Source organism: Chaetodon trifascialis, chromosome 16 (assembly GCF_039877785.1).
Source record: "Chaetodon trifascialis isolate fChaTrf1 chromosome 16, fChaTrf1.hap1, whole genome shotgun sequence".
Classification (NCBI taxonomy): domain Eukaryota; kingdom Metazoa; phylum Chordata; class Actinopteri; order Chaetodontiformes; family Chaetodontidae; genus Chaetodon; species Chaetodon trifascialis.
The window spans coordinates 11307936-11329465 of NC_092071.1; the positions used below are offsets into that span (position 1 = coordinate 11307936).

At 44.7% G+C, this 21530-nt stretch overlaps 1 protein-coding gene across 3 annotated transcripts in view; it reads left to right on the forward strand.

Annotated features, from left to right (window-relative positions):
• fryb (furry homolog b (Drosophila)) overlaps positions 1-21530 on the forward strand; it is a 47909-nt gene that overhangs the window by 23001 nt on the left and 3378 nt on the right. Inside the window, exons 16-65 of one of the 3 annotated variants that reach the window (XM_070982360.1) lie at positions 18-150; positions 370-477; positions 700-826; positions 1189-1302; positions 1484-1648; positions 1933-2019; positions 2146-2405; positions 2564-2753; positions 3150-3274; positions 4079-4136; positions 4552-4643; positions 4849-5021; positions 5160-5320; positions 5416-5526; positions 5698-5852; positions 6041-6140; positions 6277-6448; positions 6807-7063; positions 7149-7295; positions 7451-7619; positions 7712-7802; positions 7933-8006; positions 9232-9382; positions 10039-10142; positions 11095-11186; positions 11346-11439; positions 11542-11761; positions 12014-12135; positions 12412-12599; positions 12783-12877; positions 12987-13185; positions 13287-13508; positions 13636-13834; positions 13928-14025; positions 14228-14398; positions 14665-14805; positions 14900-15085; positions 15219-15383; positions 15512-15586; positions 15839-16009; positions 16643-16837; positions 16983-17120; positions 17213-17427; positions 18015-18219; positions 18375-18524; positions 18616-18714; positions 18826-18909; positions 19986-20003; positions 20218-20328; positions 21218-21453. In XM_070982360.1, coding sequence (XP_070838461.1) covers positions 18-150; positions 370-477; positions 700-826; positions 1189-1302; positions 1484-1648; positions 1933-2019; positions 2146-2405; positions 2564-2753; positions 3150-3274; positions 4079-4136; positions 4552-4643; positions 4849-5021; positions 5160-5320; positions 5416-5526; positions 5698-5852; positions 6041-6140; positions 6277-6448; positions 6807-7063; positions 7149-7295; positions 7451-7619; positions 7712-7802; positions 7933-8006; positions 9232-9382; positions 10039-10142; positions 11095-11186; positions 11346-11439; positions 11542-11761; positions 12014-12135; positions 12412-12599; positions 12783-12877; positions 12987-13185; positions 13287-13508; positions 13636-13834; positions 13928-14025; positions 14228-14398; positions 14665-14805; positions 14900-15085; positions 15219-15383; positions 15512-15586; positions 15839-16009; positions 16643-16837; positions 16983-17120; positions 17213-17427; positions 18015-18219; positions 18375-18524; positions 18616-18714; positions 18826-18909; positions 19986-20003; positions 20218-20328; positions 21218-21453 — 7213 coding nt within the window. The other 2 variants (XM_070982358.1, XM_070982359.1) reach the window with 2 other exon arrangements.

Consider the following 21530-nt stretch of genomic DNA (forward strand, 5'->3'; position numbering starts at 1 on the left):
CTTTGTGTTCTCCACAGGCATGTCCTTGTACTACTCCCAGGTGCGAAAGGCTCTGGACAACATCCTGAGACACTTGGACAAGGAGGTGGGCCGTTGTATGATGCTCACCAGCGTCCAGATGCTCAACAAAGAACCAGAGGACATGATTACGTACGTAACTATGACAGAAATAGAAAAGTAGAAATATGAAACATTTTCAAGTAAATCACTCAATTCTCTAAATTATTTGAAATTGTGCTGTTTTAATGTCTGAGTTTTTGATATGTGATGAGTATGTTTTCCATGTTTATACACTCTTAAAATAACTTGCCTGTTTTTTGAGTGAAGAAAATTACAAATGCCATAAGTAAATGTTTCCGTCTCCAACAGCGGCGAAAGGAAGCCTAAAATCGACCTGTTCAGGACGTGTGTGGCTGCCATTCCTCGTATCCTTCCTGATGCCATGTCCAAACCCGAGCTTATTGACCTGCTGTCACGGTGAGTCAGACAGAACAGCTTTAAGTCTGGCAGGCTAACATGAAATTTCTCACTAATTATATACAAAACACATAACGATCCTGTTGAGCAATCACTGCTAATTTTATATCTTTATATGTCATTTGTGTTAGAGATATTGTACAGTTTCATGACTTAAATTGTTTTTTTTATCTCTTCAGCAAGATGTGTCTCATTCAACATATGTTGTCATCTGTCCCTCAGACTTACTGTGCACATGGACGATGAGCTTCGTCTGATTTCCCAGAACTCCCTGCAGAGCCTGCTGCTTGATTTCTCAGACTGGAGGGAAGACGTCCTGTTCGGTTACACACATTTCCTTTTGCGTGAGGTAAAGCTGAGGCTGACAGAAACCTCCCAGTACCCAGACAGTAAAAGATTTTGCCCGGCATTGCACTGAATGTCCTGAGAAACATTCAGAATCAGACAAATCTAACATGTGCTTTAAATAGAGAGAGGTGAAATTGAGAACCAGCACCAGAATCCATAAAACATTGCTCCTAGTTATCTGCCTCCATTTTTTCAGTTGATGCTACTTACCCTTGCAAAATTATCCTCTGTGCCACAGGAGGCCTGTCAGAAAACACAGGCCTTTTGAGTAACTCAAAAGGCCTTATCCTTTCTAAATTAAAAACATGTGCTACATATTTGCATTGGCAGCCCTTCTATAAAAGTCTTCTGTAACTGTTTCAGGTCCAGGACACCCATCAGGGTCTGCAGGATGCATCTGTGAAGCTCCTTCTCCAGCTGCTCACACAGTGGAGGCTAGCACTGCAGCTCCAGGGGAAGATGCGAGGTGGTGTTGAGGTTAGTACAGCGTAGTTTAGCACACTTCAGCATACTTTTTCCCTCTTACAACAGTAATAGTGTTTAAATTCTGTCTGTCAAAAAGCATAACACAAAACCATAACTCAAAAACGGTGACTTACAGCCAGATTTGTTACTCTTCACTGACCTTTCCTCCCTCGCTCTCTTCCCTCTCCATCAGTCGAGCCCCAGACTGCCCGAGCGAAGCCCTCATTGCTCAGTGCTCCATGCAGTGGAGGGCCTGGCTCTGCTGCTCCTCTGCTCATGTCAGATCAGCACAAGGAAGCTGGCAGTCGGTGTGTTAAGAGAAATACGCTGCCTCTTCACAGCTCTGGGCCATGCGGAGGTACAGTACAGGAAACTCCAGACTTCACCAAACAAACATAGCAAAGAACAATTCTGTCACTTTTTAAACCCCTGTGTAGATTTTAAGTGACTGGAAAAATAGATGAATATACAGTCTAAAGATAAATATCACCAACATGTATGCCAAGGACAATATCAGGATGGAAGAATAGCCATCTGACTGTAGCTGTGATAAGATATGCAGCATATGCAGCCTGTGAATTCTCTCACATTGTATGACGCGGTCATAAAAATAGCTGATTCTATAAATGTCTTCCCCTCCAGGATGATGACAAACCCATGATAGAGGTCATGGACCAGCTGAGTCCTGCTGTCATGGACAGCTTTGTTCATGTGGCTGTCTCCGATTCGGTGAGTTTATTTGTGGTGAGAGGGTGATCAGAAACAGAACAGAACAGAAACAGAGTGCATCAGATAAACCGTGTCTATCATACTCTCCAATATGACTCTGAAATTCCTTTCCTTCCCCTCCATCAGTCCACGTTGCCTCTCAGCCACCACGTTGACCTCCAGTGGCTGGTGGAGTGGACGGCTCGACTGGTGAGCAGTTCCTACGACGTGAAGAGCCCCAGCCACGTCTGGATCTTTGCCCAGTGCATGAAGGACCCGTGGGTGCTCTGTCTGCACATCTTCTTGCGGCAGGAGCACCTGCCCAAACACTGCCCCATTGCGCTGGGATACGCCTGGCCTTACGCCTTCACACGGCTCCAGCTGCTGCTCCCGCTGGTTGACCCTAAGTACAAGACCACACTTTCATTATATTGTACTTTTTAGGCATTTAACTGTTTCTTAAATAACCAAAATGAAAACGCATATATCATACAACAAATAATCCATGTCTGTGAAAGATTCAAATATCTGACTTTGTGCCTATTCTCTGTTTTTCTGTCCGCAGCAGTCCAGTGAATGCTAAGAAGACCAGCACGGCAGGCTCCAGTGACAACTACATCTCTCTGTGGCGTAACTACCTGATCCTGTGTCTAGGAGTGGCGAAGCCGAGCATCATGTCCCCCGGTCACCTCAGAGCGTCCACCCCAGAGATCACTGCCACCACGCCCGACGGCAGCGTCACCTACGACAACAAGGTGTGTGTTTGTGCAGCAGAAAGATATGTGAGCTCTGATTAATCATTTCAAGTTAGTCTCTATCGACTTGCAGATTAATTGTTTCAGCACTAAGGGCATATATTGTTGCTCTGACACAATGCAGTGATGAATGTGATTTAAATTGTGAAGAAAAGCCTTCAGATAGACATTTTACAGTCACACTGACACCATCGTCACTTATCATTTTCAAGAAAAAAGATGAGAAGAAAGTATTTAGTATCTGATATTTTAAAGTGCAACATAGTGGAAAAACCTGGACTCATTAATAATGATATTAAGCAGATACAGTGTATATTGTTACCAGACTTTTGTAAATTAGTTGTAGGTTGTTAATGTTGCCTGACCCATCTTTGTGTATTTCTTGTCATCTCTCAGGTGATAGGCACTCCCTCAGTTGCCTGGCTATTAAAACAGCTCGTCCCTCTGATGAGAGCTGAGAGTCTGGAGATCACAGAGTCTCTGGTGCTGGGGTTCGGATGCACAAATGCTCTGGTCTTCAGGTACAGACACATGCAGAAATGCACAGTGACAGTACACGCATACCTCTCATCATGCATATCAGACATGGGTCAAGTCCAAAATATTCTTTTTACCCACTGAGACAACAAATAATTTGTTCATTACAAAAACTAATGTCTGATTTAAAGATCAGACAACTGTTCATGCATTGCATTGAATGCAACCTGACGTGTTGTTCTTTGGTGGGAGCATTTGCTTTGACACATGAAGCCTGTATGGAGGGTATGACACCGGACAGATTTAGATTACAGCAGAAAATGGATGATGTGCTGGATTTAGTCTTATCCCAGACATAAGAAATACATGGTTCATCAGTTTCTTTACATCCCCTTCTTATGCTAGTTATTCCAATCAGTGTTCACATTCACTTCATAACTGAGACGCCTCTAAGACATTCAGAGAAGTAAGAACTGCGTCACTGATGTCGAAGACAGGGACAGAAATGTATCACATTTTTTTTCACAGGACAGAGGCTCCACTGAAAGCGAGGTATTTCATTTTAAAGACTCAGTCTATTTTTAACCTGAAATGTTTTTCAAAGGGGTTCTCATTGTTATTAAAGAGATTAAGGTCTCTGCAGACAAATTTGTCTAACATTCCTGTATTTGAGGATTAGTGGTTTTAGGGCACGAAGCGTCTGAGTTACACAAGATAGATATCTGTTCCGAACCATTGTGTTCCTTTAAATCAGACTGTCCCCCTTCTACAAGGAAGGAAGATTTAGTCTCATTTAGCAATGAAGCAATCAATTGATCCTGAGCCTCTCTCATCCTGCGTGTTTATAGGGAGCTCGTCGAAGAACTCCATCCACTGATGAAGGAAGCACTGGAGCGTAGACCTGAGGTAACACACACACAGAGTGATGAGTGAAACACACCGACAGCACTGAAACAAGATTAGATTAACTTTATTGATCCCACACAGAAAACTGTAAAATACACTGGTGATGAAGTATAATGTTGGTCCAGGATAAATTTTACTTTATATACATCAGTTAATAAGAATGTAGAAGTATATATTTCATGCATTATAAAGTTTATGTTCATAGCTAGTCAGTGAATATTTTGATATTTATGAAAATAGACTTTTTTTTGCTACTAATGTAAAGTTAAGTCACTTTTCATTCCAAAATCTAATTAACACTGTATAAACAAAACAATATAATTAATGTATGTTTTTGAATACAGCAGCAGACATTGTTTGAGGCTTGACGGCTCCCCAGTTCAGCACTTAATTGAAAACTTGTGTGTGCTTTCAGAACAAGAAGCGCAGAGAGAGGAGGGATCTTCTCAGGCTCCAGCTGCTGAGGATCTTTGAACTGTTGGCTAATGCAGGAGTTATCAGTGACAGGTAGCACACACATTTAATCTCCTGGGTGCCCTCGAGTTGTTTTTTGTTCTGATCTTTCCTCATGCACGTGGGCTCATGCATCGTTCATGCCCTTTCCTGTCTCTCACTTGCTTCCTCATGTAACTTCTGGCTAATGATGCAGTTCCCTGTCTAACATCAAAGACGGTCTCTGCGATAAGTCAGTTGTCCTTCTCCTCCTCTGTAGCACCAATGGAGCACTGGAGCGTGATTCCCTGGCACTGGGCGCCTTATTCCTTGAGTATGTGGATCTAACCCGGATGCTTCTGGAGGCTGAGAATGAGAAGGAGCTGGATGTGCTTAAAGACATCAGAGCTCATTTCAGTGGCATGGTGGCTAACCTCATCCAGTGTGTTCCCGGTAAATCACTTGACGTTTTTATGATATTGTATGTCGTACATGCCCAGTAAAACGCTCAGAAATTACAAATGTAAATTTAAACCTTTTTTGACCCCCTATGTCTCTCTCTCCCTCTCTCTCATCCTCACATCTACGCAGTCCACCACAGGCGCTTCCTCTTCCCTCAACAGTCTCTGAGACACCATCTCTTCATCCTCTTCAGTCAATGGGCCGGACCCTTCAGTGTCATGTTCACTCCCCTTGATCGTTACAGTGACCGCAACCACCAGATCACTCGCTACCAGTACTGTGCTCTAAAGGTAAGCAGTAACTGTGCTCCCAAATGCTGCTAACCTGTTTTTTTTTCATTATATTTTACAAACACAGTAGCATTAACTCAACCTTTGTCACCCAGGCCATGTCAGCAGTTCTGTGTTGCGGTCCAGTGTTCGACAATGTGGGTCTCTCTACTGATGGCTATCTCTACAAATGGCTTGACAATATCTTAGCCTGCCACGACATCCGGGTAGGTCATCTCCACAATCAGCTATTGCATTTAGTTTGTTGCACGGGAGCTTTTTATGTTATTTTTTGCAAAAATATACTCTAGTGAACATACATTTAAAGACGTTTCAGTACGTTCAGCACCAAGGCGTTATTATATTAATCTCTGGTACCATTGCTTCTTTTCCTGTAGGTTCACCGTCTTGGGTGTGAGGTGGTCATCCTGCTCTTGGAACTGAACCCAGACCAAATCAATCTGTTCAACTGGGCCGTGGACCGCTGCTTTACTGGGTCTTACCAGCTGGCATCTGGCTGCTTCAAGGCCATCGCCACTGTCTGTGGTAACAGGTAGGGAAGCATGCATTTGTTCATTTTGATCTGAAGATCCATCAGCTCCGGGGAAACCAATTTACAGTTTCTAGCCTCCTTGCAGAAGAGTTTAATTTCTCACACTGCCAGCAACTGTCAGTTTCTATTAATTGAGTTAATTTTCATTGTGACCGGCAACTAATGACCATTTCTGCTTACTTTGCCAGGAATTACCCATGTGACCTCGTGACCTTGCTCAATCTGGTGTTATTCAAGGCCTCAGACACCAGCAGGGAAATATATGAGATCTCCATGCAGCTGATGCAGGTACATACAGCACACAGAGCAGAACAACACAGTTTCAGTGTTATATATTTATTTATTGCACACAAAGAGGTGGGAAACAGAACAGGAGCATAAAGCATCGAAGCATTTTGACCATAATGATAAATAATGTCTGCAGGTGCTGGAGTCTAAACTGTGTGCATACTCAAAGCGGATGGTGGAGCAGAAGCCTTGTAATATTTTGTATGGAACACACGGCCCCCTCCCTCCTCTGTACAGCGTCAACCTGTCTCAACTCTCCATCCAGCTGGCCAGCATGTACCCGGAGCTCACTCTGCCTCTTTTCTCAGGTACGTTTCTCAGGCTGAAGAAACTGGAACACATTACAAAGTCCAATATATAAAACTACGCTCCCCAAGCTGTTGTATCTCCCTACACTATCATGTTTCAATAACAAAAAATGCTTGTCAGGTTAGCTGCCAAAATGCAGTCTTATTGTTCCATTATAATCCAATGTGCTGAATACATCTAGTGAACCCATTAAATACTGAAGTTATCTCCAAGAGGATCTTTTTGATCCCTCATACTGAAAACTCCCAGAGGTCATTATTCTCCCTGAGACGGTTGTTAAATCCCAGTGTGTTCTCAGCTTCCTCCAGGCACTTTAGGGCAACATTAATTCCCCTGACATTTTCTTTGGCTGTGCAGAGGTGAGCCAGCGTTTCCCAACCACCCATCCCAACGGCAGACAGATCATGCTTTCTTACCTGCTACCCTGGCTTAGTAACATTGAGCTCGTGGACACGGGTCTCCTACCTCCCGCCTCAAGCCCCTGCACACCAGAGGAAGAACCTCACGGTCAGGGGCAGGGCATGGGCGTGTCCCCCAGTCTGAGAGGCAACGGCTGGGGCTCCTTGCAGGCGACCTCGCTGGTGCTCAACAACCTCATGTTCATGACTGCTAAGGTAGGAGGCCTTGTTTGTGAAATCACTCTCCCTTTTCCAATGAAATCTCCCACGTTTAAACTGGATTTTTTCCTAACATCGTCAGTATGGAGACGAGGTTCCTGGCCCGGAGATTGAGAATGCCTGGAACGCTTTAGTGTCCAACGAGAGGTGGAGCAACAACTTACGGATCACCCTTCAGTTCCTTATCAGCCTGTGCGGAGTTAGCAGTGACACCACACTGTTGCCTTATGTAAGCGCAATCTGTATGAACCGACACACCTCTTTAAAGTCTGATAAAGATGCGGGTCATGTGTTACATTTTCTGATGATAATAAATAGCATCGCAAATATGCAGAGACAACGTGTGCGGAATCAGTTCGTAATGTGTATTCGTATCTCTTTTAGATCAAGAAGGTGGTGATCTACCTGTGTCGCAACAACACCATCCAGACAATGGAGGAGCTCCTGTTTGAGCTGCAGCAGACTGACCCGGTTAACCCCGTGGTCTTGCACTGCGACAACCCTCCCTTCTACCGCTTTGCTGCCAGCAACAAAGCCTCCACCTCACAGACAGGTGAGAGGAGATTTGCTGGCACATTCTGTGATAGCTATGATTTGACTGTACTGTATTTCTAAAGATTGTCTCTGAAATGTCTTATGTGTTAGGCACCACCTCCAGCAGTAACACTGTGGTGGCTGGTCAGGACAACCTGGCAGACACAGATGAGAACAAGCTGGTCAGAGAGAGTGAAGAGCGGTTAGTATTAATGTATTTTTTTTATACACTTTTATACACATTTTTTTTATTCAGACTTTTCAGTCATGGAATATATTTTGGAAGTCTGGAAACTCCAAATTTCACTTTGAATGTCATGCTTGTCTCTCAGCAGGGCCAGGGCTCACAACAGACTGGAATCTCGCTACAGCAACAGCTCTGGAGGCTCATATGAGGATGAAAAGAGTAAGTTGTCTTGGTTCTCATGAGAATGAATGTACAGCCATGCCGGCCTTGTACAGTGTGTACTCACACCAACAGCTTGTGGGGATTCACAACTGTCTGTTATTTGGAAAGAGCTCCAGGACCTGGATTCTTGCTGTCAGTCCACAGTGTTTGACATTGAAACCTCAGACCTTTATGCTAATTGTCAACTGTCCCCTCCACACAGACATAAATGCACAGAGTGACAGAAGTTGTTTTTATGGTGCAAGGGAATAATTACCTGGATAAACACAGCTATACTGGTGTGGCCAGGATGAAACAAGTGTCTCATTCACTGCATTTAAATTTTTGTTGTTGATGTTGCAGTTGTTTGTGAAACATGTTATTTGGACACAAGCCCAGGCTCACCACTGTCCCCTGTGACACAGATACAGATTTAACCTCAAGCAGCAAGCTGATGGTACACGGCCTATCTTTAGCAGGCGTCATCCAGGCGTGAGTCTGCTGTCGTAGTCCTCATGTGACTAAGCAGAACCGTAACCAGACATGGTTTCAAGAGTGGATCCATTTTTTAAAAGGAGGATATACATTTACCAAACTACATCAGAGCTTCTCAAAGTCCAGACTGGCAAGTCAATCCATACCCAGCCCAGAACTCAGTGGTCTCTGGTGGCCTGCAGAGCACATCCGGCCACACTCAGACCCAACAACATTAGGGAATTCAGAAAATGCGCGCAGTTTGAGAACACCTGCTTTACGCTAAACCATGACAGTTATGTAACAATACTCTTTCATGATGTCAGCCACAAGAAGAAAATATCTTCCTTGTCGTTTTTCCATTTTAGTGAATTTTGTTGTGACTGAACGAAGGACATATAACGTGTTAATTAGTGAGCTTTAAAGGTGCTGGTACAATTTTTGTATGATAATTAAGTTAGCCGGCTGTGGTTTCCCATTCATAATACAGGTAAGGTTAATCTTCTCAAAATAAAATACAGTATTGTAGCACTGGTTAAGCATAGTAGTAAATTACCATGTACCACTTTGTTGTTGAAATAGCTGGACTGCGCTAAGCTAATGTTTGGAATTCCGCATGTTTTGAATAGTTTGTACGTGACCTGTCACATGAGCTGTCCGTCACTGCTTTGATTGACGTGGGAAAGCTTCTTGGGTTTGAGTTTATAGAGTGTGTGTGTTTCAAGCATATTTGCGCTAACTAAATCTTGGGATTGGTCTGTTTTTGTAGCCGACCCACTCCCACCATATGCTGGTTGGCTACTGGGCGTTCTGGAGACCAACCATCCTCAACCGTTACCCATGCCTGTTAACGGAGGCTGCTGGGCTCCTCTGGTTGACTACCTTCCAGAAACCATCACACCTAGAGGACCACTGCACAGGTATGCACAAACAAACATGGACGCACAATGTACAGGCACCCTGCTGGGAAACATCCACAAAAATCACACACAGAAAGCAGACTCAGAGGTGCAGCAGTGATGTTTCTATCAGCAATGTATCAGCAGAGTCAGCCAGTCAATATTAGAAGGGATTTTACTCATTTATCTTCTCTCAACACCTCAAAAATCATTACTTAAAATGAGATGAAAATGAGATTCAGGTTAGATTTATGATTGCAGAGAGCAGACAGTTTTATTACATTAGTGGGGCTTTATATTCATGCAGATGCAGTTTAGTAGTAAGAGAGGCCCCACTGTCCCAGCAGCAATATACACACAAAACCAGTTTCTAAGACAAGACTGAATGATGATTTGCATTGACTGAAACCCCTGCCTAAAAAACTTCCTGGCAATTACCTTTTTGCATCTGGGTAATCTGCATATCAGTTGTCTCAAGCACATTCCTTAACTGGCTGATACTAATTTGCCTTAAGACTGAAGCACAGTTAAAGAGTTAAAGTCAACCAGGAACGCAGGTTTTCTCCTGAATGTAGTTGTCGTGAGCTTTCCTGTATTGATTGAGCCAATGGAAGGAGCAAGTGCTGTTGATGTTTTGTGCACTCAGTGGATTCATCTGTGTGTGTGTTGGTCCTCAGGTGTAACATTGCAGTGATCTTTATGACTGAAATGGTCGTGGACCACAGCGTGAGAGAAGACTGGGCTTTACACCTGCCCCTGCTACTACATGCCCTCTTCTTGGGTAGGTGTTACACAGCACACACAGACATAATTCAACTTTGGTCTATGGAGCTTTTAGCCGATCAATCTTGAAAAGAAAAGGAGGAAAGAAGAGTGAAATTTAAACTGAGGAAACCGTAAAAACACAGACTAAATATCATGCATAAAATACACAACCATGTATTTTGGAAAGTGCAATATTCTGATGTGAAAAACCGGACGAGCTGGTTGGCCAACCGTACGAGTTCTCCCGCCTCTGACTCTTATCTCCCAGAGGCAACATGAGATGAACTTGAAGGAACTAAAGCTAAAAAGATAAGATCAGAAAGTCATCAGTCACTGTGTGTCTACGGGGTGTTTTCACACCAACACATACACACAAAAATAGCCTTGCAGGTATTTTCTGTGACGTCCAATGAGCTCATAGCATGACAGGTTTTATCTCCATCCCACACAGTCGTGGAGGGCACACCATTCTCTTGTGTGACCACAGACACATTGCATTCCTCAGGACCGTATTATCTAATGTGGACACATACCTACTGTGTCTGCTGTGTTTTATTACGCACTCATATTGCATATTCAGCATACTAACCCTTAACTTCAGGCCTCTCATTATAATCCAGTCTCTGTTACTGTGCGCATGAAGTTGTCAAAGAATCCATGTTGTATTGTTTGTTGTATTGTTTTTTTGGGGGGGAGAAATGTTATATTTATAGAAAGTACATACTGAAAAACAGGCGATACGAGCTCCCTGGTTGGGAGTTGCCCTCGCAACTAATTATGTGTTATGAAAGTGTACCCAAACATTTCTGGCAAGATATTTCAATTCTCTTGATGTAAAAACAATAACAATTACCAAGGCACTTAATTATTTTGCTGTGTTTTCCTCCTCCCTTGTACGTATCTGTACCAGCCTGTTATAGTCTGTGTTTTACTTTCGTCTCACTGGTTGTGTGCATTTCATTGGTCAGGTCTGGACCACTACAGACCAGAGGTCTATGAACACAGCAAACGTCTCCTTCTCCACCTCCTCATTGCCCTCTCCTGCAACAACAATTTCCAGGTCAGAGTGGGATCATGATATTTGTTATCATTATGCCATTTTAGGCTTGAATTGATATGGCATTGCACCTACTGGCAATGGAAAGTTACTCAGTGACATTGACAGGGCTCTGGCCAAATTTCAGTAGCCACTGAAGAGTCTTCCTTGTTGTGCTTCCAGGTTATAGCCTCAGTTCTGATGCTGACCAGAGAGATCAGTGACAACAAGACCCTCACCATTAAGTCCAGCTACCACACAGAGTACCAGCAGTCACGTACGTAGAAAACACACATGGGAGAACGAAAACATGCTGAAAGAGCCCCAGACCAATATACTAACATTTAAGTTTGTATACTCTATCATCATGTTCCTTTAGATGCCCCTGACTTCCTGAGAGAGTGGCAGACGTCTCCGGTGGTGGACTCCGGCCTCAGTTCCACCTCCAACTCTTCCTCTGCCAGTCTAGGTGGCGGCAGCACTGCAGGCAGTGTCGGGAATTTACCCCTTGTGACACCTGACGACCTGGAGGACCTTGAAGATACACCCAATGAGACCGACGAGAAGACAAACAAACTCATCGAGTTCCTCTCCACCAGGTACGCACACCTGCAATGGTGTTTTGTGAAGTGTGTGTATGTGTGTGTGTGTGTGTGTGTGTGTGTGTGTGTGTGTGTGTGTGTGTGTGTGTGTGTGTGTGTGTGTGTGTGTGTGTGTGTGTGTGTGTGTGTGTGTGAAAATGTCACTGTAGTGTGCACTGTGTGCACATGATTAAGTGCTTGAGTAACACATATGTGGTGCTACTGGTGGTGGGTATACAGTGCCTGGAGTACTGTGTTGTTGTTGCTCAGAGCGTTTGGGCCGCTGTGGGTGCACGAGGACATCACACCAAAGAACCCCAACTCCAAGAGCACGGAGCAGCTCTCCAACTTCCTACGCCACGTCATCTCCGTCTTCAAGGAGTCCAAGTCAGGTGAGAGAGCACTCGCGTTAAAGGCAAACATCTTTCATTTGTGAAAGTCCATGTTCCACTTTCAAATAAAGCCCCCTTCTGTGTTCTGCCATGAGGCAGTCCCCCACACTTCAGAGTCCAACAGATTGGCACAAAATGCATGATTAAGTCAAGGATAGAGACTGTCATTCTTCTCAACCATTATATAATTTCTTGAAGGTAATAATCCATATCTCCAAACAAACCCGCATGTGGGTTTCTGTGTATCTTTATCTTCATACCCATCTGTTCAAACAGACTTTCACCTGGAGCAGCAGCTGAGCGACGTGGCTTTACAGACGGCTCTGTGCAGCTCCTCGCGTCACTATGCCGGGCGCTCCTTCCAGATTTTTAGAGCCCTCAAACAACCAATCAACAACCACGCTGTCTCCGACCTGGTGTCACGCCTGGTCGAGGTGGTGGGAGAACATGGCGACGAGGTGCAGGTGAGTGGAACAAGTGATTGTCAGGTTAGAAACAAGCATGAGAGAACTGTTACGGCACATAACACCCAGTTTACCTTATAAATGAGAATGCTGATGTGTGTAATTAAACAACATTGTTGGGATTTGGGTCTAGAAAAGCCCTTTACAAATATAAGAAATCATGAACATAAATGTGTTTTTCAGGGCTACGTGATGGAGGTGCTGCTGACACTGGAGTCAGTGGTCGTGAATCTAGCAGAATGTCTGAAAAACAGCGACCTCATGGCAGCTCTAACCAGGTAGGCCTCCACTCTTTATGAGATGCTAAAACTCTCCTCATTTTCTTAGAGATTTGATACAAGAACAGCATATTCAAGTATGTTAATGTTCACCGTGTTGGATTCACAGGACGTCCTCACCAGATTTCGTGACTAGTGACAAACTGATGAACCGAAAGAGCACTGGTCAGTTGAACTTTCCTGGCCCTGGATTTGTCGGTCTGTCGTCACAGCGCCACCAGCGCTCCTACTCGGTCCCCAAGAAGTTTGGGGAGTGTGGCCACCAGCCCAATGATCCTCCTCGCAGTGCGACTCTGGACCGCATACAGGCAAGAGGAGGGGATTCTTGTTCAGTGCGACACCTTTACACTGCCGCAGAATTGTTGACCATCTCTCTAATTCAGTGTTATGTTTGATTCTCAATCTACAGGCCTGCAACAGTCACGGCCTCGCCCGGACTGGAAGAACCCCTGGGTCCTGCACATCGTCAACCAATCGTATTGATCCCAGTGTTCTGTCGGATCCGGCCCATGTTTCCCATCCTTCAACAATACTGGCCACAGTCTTCTGGGTGGCGGTGTCGCTCATGGAGTCAGACTTTGAGTTTGAATATCAGATGTCACTTCGCCTCGTTCACAAATTGCTGTCGAAGGTAGATAAGATGAAACTCATAGAGAGAAAAAGTTAGGTCTTAGTACCAGCTGGACCAAGTCAATTAACTATCTATCAGCACTGTGCAGAAGTTTGAGCAGCTAATGACTCATGGTGTTATTTCCCAGGTGCCGTTGGACAGAGCAGAGAATCGCGAACGCCTCGAGAAGCTGCAGGCTCAGCTGAGGTGGAGTGGATTCTCTGGGATCCAGCAGCTTCTGTTGAAGGGTTTTACCTCCCAGGCCACTTCTGACCTCACCTTGCAGCTTTTCTGCCAGCTCACGCCTGTCTCCCGTGTGCCTGTTGTTGACAGCTCACAGTCCATAGGTAGGTATTCTCATCCCGTATCTTTTTATGAGCTCAGTCCGTTTTCTTTTATACTGGGTGGTGTTGGATGTTCAACCTCGTCTCTCTGTGCAGGTTTCCCTCTGAATGTGCTGTGTCTGCTGCCTCACCTGGTGCAACACTTTGGCCACCCAACTCAGTTTTGTAAGGAGAGCGCTGAGAGGATCGCGCAGGTACTGTGCAGTTCTTCACTTGAGCCGAGTTTACTTTAGTTTTCCTTTAGGTTAGGTCAGGTTTTCTTATGTGTTAAAGCTAGTTTATCTAAAGATAAGGCATGAGAAATAAACATCCACACAAAAGATAAGTTTAACACTTGCAGGAAAGATGAAAAGCAATAAAATAAAAAAAGCACTTCCTTCTCTCATGCTCTCTCAGGTGTGTTTGGAGGAAAAGCACACAAAGCTGTCCCACTTGGCCCACGTGATGACGCTCTATAAGACTCGCTCCTACACACGGGACCCTTTCTCCTGGGTCAGCGTGGTTTGTCGCTACCTCCATGAGGCTTTCTCCGACATCACACTCAACATGGTCACCTATATGGCTGAGGTAAGTGCTGATAATTATGCAGTGCATACCTTATTTCTAGGCAGACATGGTTGGCTTTTTCTCAGTGTGGATACATATTGCACTCATTAGGCATTGACTCAATATTCTATTCATATTTTTAGTAATCTGCCAGTTGATAGAGGATAATCCACTCACCTACAGTTCAGTGTTATATTGGCCAGTAGACCCACTGACATTGCCCCGGAGCAAGATAAATATTGTACGTGAATGTGTTGTCACTCACTGAATATCTCTCCATCTCCCAGCTGCTGGATAAAGGCCTTCCCAGCATGCAGCAGTCTCTCCTCCAGATCATCTACTGTCTGCTCAGCCACATGGACCTGACTGCTGTACAAGTCAAACAGTTCAACGCTGATGTCACAAAGACCATTGAGAAGTTTGTCCAGGTAACTGTCTGCTTATTCCACTGCTAGTCTGTGTTACTGCGCTATCGAAAGTGATGTGTCTCTTACACTGTATGCTGTGTTTGCGACTCCATAGACCATACACTGGAAGGATGCCTTAAACATCTTAAAACTGGTGGTATCACGCTCTGCCAGCCTGGTTCATCCGGTGTACGGCCACTCACAGGGTGACCTGTCCAACCTCGAGGTCAGCAGGGTATGGGATGGTTCAGCCAAGGCTCTGCCTGGAAAAACACTAGACTTCACCTTTGACATCTCTGAGGTGAGGAAGCAACTCCATTAAATGGATGTTGAAAGAGCCCTCTTACACTTACAGTAGGCAGCGTTTTTCATAACGTGTCATAAATGTCTGTGGTATTCACACTTTTTCATGAGGGGCTGTGCTTTCCTCATAGACTCCAGTGATTGGGCGTCGGTTCGATGAGCTCCAGGGTTCAGGTGGTAGAGAGGGGAAGGCCAGAGCCATGGCTGTAACCCGCAGTACTTCCTCCACCTCCTCTGGATCCAACTCCAACACCATCCTGGTGCCTGTCAGCTGGAGGCGACCACAATCCTCTCAGGTAGAGTCAGAAGCTCCCTCTGAGGTATCAGCATATGACAAGTTTGCATACATTTCTTCATGTAACTCTAAGTGGAAGTCTCTCGCGTGTCATACTTCTGTCTCTTGCTGTCTTTTTGCTACATACAGAAAAGAACCAGAGAGAAGCTGGTGAACGTTTTGTCTCTTTGTGGACAAGAAGTTGGACTCACCAAGAACCCATCTGTAAGCTACCGCCCATCTCTTGTTTACAACACTCTACCTGTGCTCTCCGCTTGTTTACAGTCTACAAAAACCCACAAAAGGGCAGAAGTCACTTTTGCTTGAGGCAAATTGTCCTGCCAAGCTCTTGAAATTATTGACCCTGGCAAGGTCCTCCAGTGTTTCCTGATATTTATGCAGAATAATGCCTCTTATCGTGAACTTCATGGGCTTTCTGTGACAAGTGTAAATACCTCAGTTGTTCCTTCTCGTCAGGTGATCTTCTCATCGTGTGGCGACCTGGACATGATGGAGGTGCGGGAGAGTGGCGTGTCATCAGAGGAGGGAGGAACCAGAGAGGACACGCTTGACGACACGGCCAGCGAGCAGCAGTTCAGGGTTTTCCGAGACTTTGACTTCCTTGATGTGGAGCTGGAGGACGGAGAGGTGAGACTCGTATTTCACTGTGTTTGGCCCACAGTAACTTAACTTATTTCACTTAATTTAAAGTATAGATAGTAAAGAATCCGTCTCTTTCTTTCCCTTTTACCTTTAATGCGTGTTTCATTCATTTCTTTCTTTAACATCAATATATTTGAAATGTATTTCTCTGTCCCTCGTCCTTGTCCCTCTGTCTGTCTAACTCTGTGTCTCTCTCTCTTCCCCTCGCTGCCTAGGAGCTCCAGGTAAGGTCTCTCTCACTGACCACTTACATTAGCTTCTATCAGCGCTGTGGTGTTGCTGGCGCCTTTGTTTCCCTCTGAACAAACAAAGGATGATTGTGCTTCATGTTGCTCTCACAGCTTGGTTGCAGAACTACATTTCTGACAATACTGCTGTTTGTCATAACGGAGATAAATGAGTCTTAATGGGACAGACTGAATGCAGACAGCCTTTCCAGCATATTCTCATGCCATGAATAACGATCGTTTTGCATCTTGTGCTTGTCATCAGACGCTCTCAGACTATTCATTATCCTGAAGGTTAACATGAAAACGTTGTTCTCACAGCAGTGAAAGTCACTGCTACCATTGCCTCTGCCCTTCTCTTCCAATGTCTATGCGTGTGTGTTTCATCTAGGGCGAGACCGTCGATAACTTTAATTGGGGCGTGCGTCGACGATCTCTGGACAGCACAGAGCTGGGCGACCTGTTGGAGGAGAGCCAGCACTCGGGCAGCACCCCCAGTCTGGGTCACGAGGACCCCCACGATTCAGACGAGTCCTCAGAGGAAGAGGAGTCTTCGACGAGCCAGAGCCTCTCTCACTCTCAGCTCGTGCGTAGCTGCAACTGTTGGATCAATACAACATTAACATCCACTGAAGCCTGAAAAACCTTGTTGTCTGTTGTCGTAATGACCCAATTTGACAGGATAAATCAATCGAAATTATAGATATTCCTGGTCTGTCTTCCTGTTCCAGACTAACCCCTCTCCATCAGAGGAAACCAACCACACCGATTCTCTGTCTACTTCTTACGACACATCTGCCGACCCACAATCCCTCAATGCCACCACGCCGGGCCAGGGAGCGCTCCATGACGATCACACGGGATTGCACGTGAGGAATAATACACATAAACATACGCAGGTGTATGCATTTGTAGATACATTTGTTATTCTCAGTAAAATGTAATATCTTTGTCTCCTCAGGGGAGGGTGTGTGGTGACGATGAGGACACTCAGGCCCAGGACGATGACCTGTCACTGAGCGCCCACGAGCTCCCTCACGGCTCGGACTGCGGCGAGAGCTTCACCCTGGAGCTGCCGGGGCAGCCTCAGGATCAGCCCCGCAATCTGGACCACAGCCTCAACCCAGACTATTGCCAACCACCGCTGGACTTTCTAGACCCCAACTGTCTGCCCAGGTGAATGTGACAGACAGGAGTAAACAGCAGAGCAGGAAACAAAACGGAGTATTGCTTCGCTGGAGTATCTTATCAGATGGCAGATTGACTGACAGTGGGACTAAACCTCAGCTAAACTGCAGTCTGAGTGCTGGTTTTAGCAACCGTAATGTTTGTGTGTACAACATTGAGAGAGATTGATTGTAAGCTGTCATTCAATCAAGTGTGCTGTAAATATTAAAAGGTGTTAAGATATTGATAATTCTTCGTGAAAATATACTTTAAACCTTGTATAAGTAATTAAATCACTCATTGGAAACACTGCTATACATGCTAGTTAGAGTCAGTGTCAACTGTTGATTTTCTTTGTTGCTTGATATTTTCTGTCCCCTGTAGCCTGTATATTACGTTAGCTTAGTTTTGTTTCCAAATACCACTTAAACAAGATCTAAATGGCACAAAGGCAGTCACATTATCCAGCTCATATAATCTCATCAGGTCGTCGTGCTCTTCATTTTAATTCAGAACTTTTTTTTTTGTTCGGGGAAGGTATCAAACTCTCTTTTTTTCTCTGTACCCTCATTTCTTCCCCATTTTCATGGCGACAGCTTACGTGATGATGTAGATGACTTGGAAGACCTTGGTTTTCCTCCTCCCCCCTCTCCATTTTTCTCTGCCATCTTGGCAGCCTTCCAGCCCACAGTGTGTGACGATGCTGAGGAGGCGTGGCGCTGCCACATCAACCAGCTTGTGACCGACTCAGATGGGTCCTGTGCCGTCCACACTTTTCAAGTCTTCTCATCTCTCTTTAAGGTAAATCACAGAAAGGATTACGTGACATCAGTCATAATATTCTGTTTCTGTTTATGGCTATGATGCTCGTTTTCCACTTCAAGCTAACTCTCACATCCCATAGAATTTATAAGCATCCGTGTGTAGCAGCACAATATTTCCTCTTTCTTTCCCAGAACATCCAGGGTAAATTCTGCCTCCTGACAACTGACGTCGCCACTTACCTTGGAGAGGGTTTAAGGGGCATCGGATCAAAGTTCCTTAGGTCCTCTCAGATGCTAACCACATGCTCAGATTGTCCCACAATCTACATTGATGCTGACACGGTGAGCATTGCTGGCAAATGGTTGGATGAGGCAGGTGGGATGAGTCAGGTGAGTCATTTTTCACCTCCTCTCTGCTTGTTGTTCTTTCCAGATCATGTCCTATGGTCTGCTTGAAAAGATGAAGTTCAGTGCGCTGGAGCTGCAGGAGTATCTGGATACCTACAACACCAGAGAGGAGGCCGCTGTATCGGTAACTCAACCTTTACACCTTATTGATAAATCTAGTTTTGTTTTTCATGTAAGTGTGTGACCTCCACCCTCCCCCCTCGCTCTTACATTCCACCTTACGTTTTTCCTTCAGTGGCTGAGGAACTGTAAGGACACATTTCCCCGGTGCCCCGGTGACAGTGTGGTGACATGCCAGCCTGGAGACTCAGAGGAGAAGGTACTGTTCAGAGTTATTCACTGTAACATGCAGATATCTGGAGTTTACAGGCTAACACACTCAGCAGGGTAACTTCTTCATCTGTGCTTTGCATTTATGATCTCTTTGCTCCTCTGTGATTCTGTCACACTGAAATGTTCGCTCTCTTTGCATGTTCACTGTGTGTTATCTACACTACTATTCAGAACGTTTGGAATGGAATGTTACATTAATGTTTTTCCTCTGTTCCTCCAATAGTGACAAAAACAGCGTATCAATCAGACACCAAATATATTCTTTACATCTCAGTGATTAATTATTCCATTTAGTTGAAGTCCCCACAGTGTAGCATGACCGGAGAATACAGTTGTAAACCTTCTTTTCCCCAAATACCCTTTGATTTTGAATTTGCTTTCCAGTCCAGCAAACTGTAAGATCATTACTGAACCACAAAGCTGCTCTAAATATTTCAGGAACCTGTTTTCTTTGGGTCCTCTGCAGTTTACACGGCAGTTAGATGGAACAGGTTTGAACTGTGATTAGCTTGTATGTTCAGCTCTGTTTCTTTTTTGAAGTTTTAAGAAGAGCTTTGTTAAAGCAACACACCTGTTATAGGCATTGCTATGCACTGAAACAGGAACCTGTTCCTCTTTAAATCTGCACAGATTTTAATGCGTCATCTTTGACTAATGATGGCCATGTCTTATATTCTAATTAGGCTGTTGCTCAGAGGAATCTTTGTCTCTTTCTGCCCTTTCAGTTGTACAAAACATTACCTTTGTTGCAAACCCTTCATACAAAATAAGTTTCTGCAACCTAAAAGAATGCAAGATCATTCAGAAATGTGGGGTGGTCTTCTCAGCCGTGTTGCTGTACCAAATCAAGCTCTTGTGGCATTCGATTCCAAACTTTTGATCAGTTGTGTACAAAGGACTAAATAAGATTTAAAGTTGCTGGGTTTTATAAACTGTCGACTAATTCTTGGTAGCTTGACTGTGAATAGTCATGGTTTACACTGTGCAGTGCATGTGTTTGATTGATGCTTTGTCTTCCTCTCACCTCACTCTGCTGCCTTAACATGCTCTCTCGCTGTGTAGCAAATGGAGTCTCTTGCAGTAAGTTCTCTTTCTTCACTTCACTGCCTTAGATTCTTCTTAAATAAACTGCTTAATTTACTTTCGCACAGGACAATCAGCTAGCTGTTATTGTGTTTGTATTCCTTTGCATGTGTGTGGTGTGTACTTCTGAGAATGTGTGGTCTTGTTGTTGTGTCTGTGTTTTCTCTGCTGCTGCTGAATTTGACCCGGTTTCTTTTTTAATGCCTTCTAGCAACTGGAGCTTTGTCAGAGGCTCTACAAGCTGCATTTCCAGCTTCTCCTCCTCTTCCAGTCCTACTGCTCGCTCATTGGTCAAGTTCATGCCATCAGCTCTGTGCCTGAGGTGAGCCACAGTTCATAAAGACATCATTTACAGCTGTAACACACCAAGTTACTTGATGATTATCTTGTGACTAAGATTCGCTATACAAGTAATCTGTTGTCAGAATCAAAGAGGTTCAGTATTCATGTTTTTCTGCTTGACTGTTGGATGTGAGAAGACTCATTTTATCACATAAGATAAATAAACATTTTTTTTTGATCAGGATCGTTAAGATTTAGTTGTTAAAAAATGTGAACCAACTGAGTGGGATAAGAAATAAACTGGAAGCAGTGTTAAATGAATATAACAAACGTTATTATACAACAATATCAAAAACAAGTTTGTTTGCACTCAGCAGCACATTTAGAGTCATGCACACGCCATCCATGTTGGATTAAAGGGGCAAAAGATCACACCAGCCTCGTGCAGGAGGACCTCACAGCCTACATGCTGTTTGGGGTGCTCAATCGACGGCTTGCCACGAGCAACACTAAAGGAAACACATGAAAATCATTCACAGTCCGAGTCCGCTCGCTGCAGGTAGCTTCGCTCAGCGTGCTGCTCCTGTTACCACACCAAATGACGGCATGAACCTGCATACAGCTAAATTCAATTTAGCCTCATTAGCAGCATGGTCAGCATGCTACACACCGTGTGCCAGCTTTCACAGAGGAGACCAGAATAAGACCAGCAGCCCCTTTCCACACTGCTGGCTCCTAAAGTGGATCTTGAATATTGAACCAAATGAGATAAACCTCCCTTCTGTGATGACTGAAAATGCTCACACACAAACACACACACACACACACACACACACACACACACACACACACACACACACACACACACACACACACACACACACACACACACTCACTCAACCACCATCTGTTGCCTTCCCACCACGTAGCTGCTGAACATGTCTCGAGAGCTCACTGATCTGAAGACCAGCCTGCAGGCAGCAGAGGCGGCTGTGGCCAGCGACCTGGAACACAAACACTTGGCCCACACTCACGCACACGCCACCCAGGTGGCAGCCATGGTTGTGCCCAGCTTCCCCACCTCAGAGGCAGCTGTGCAGGCTGTACTGGAGTGCCTTAAGAACCACGAGTTCACCAAAGCTGTGCGCTACATCCAGGAGTGCAGGTGAGTGACACTGAGCTGATTTTTATCTGAGAATACTGCATCAGATGTTTTTTGCAATCCTTTGAACTCAAAAAGGC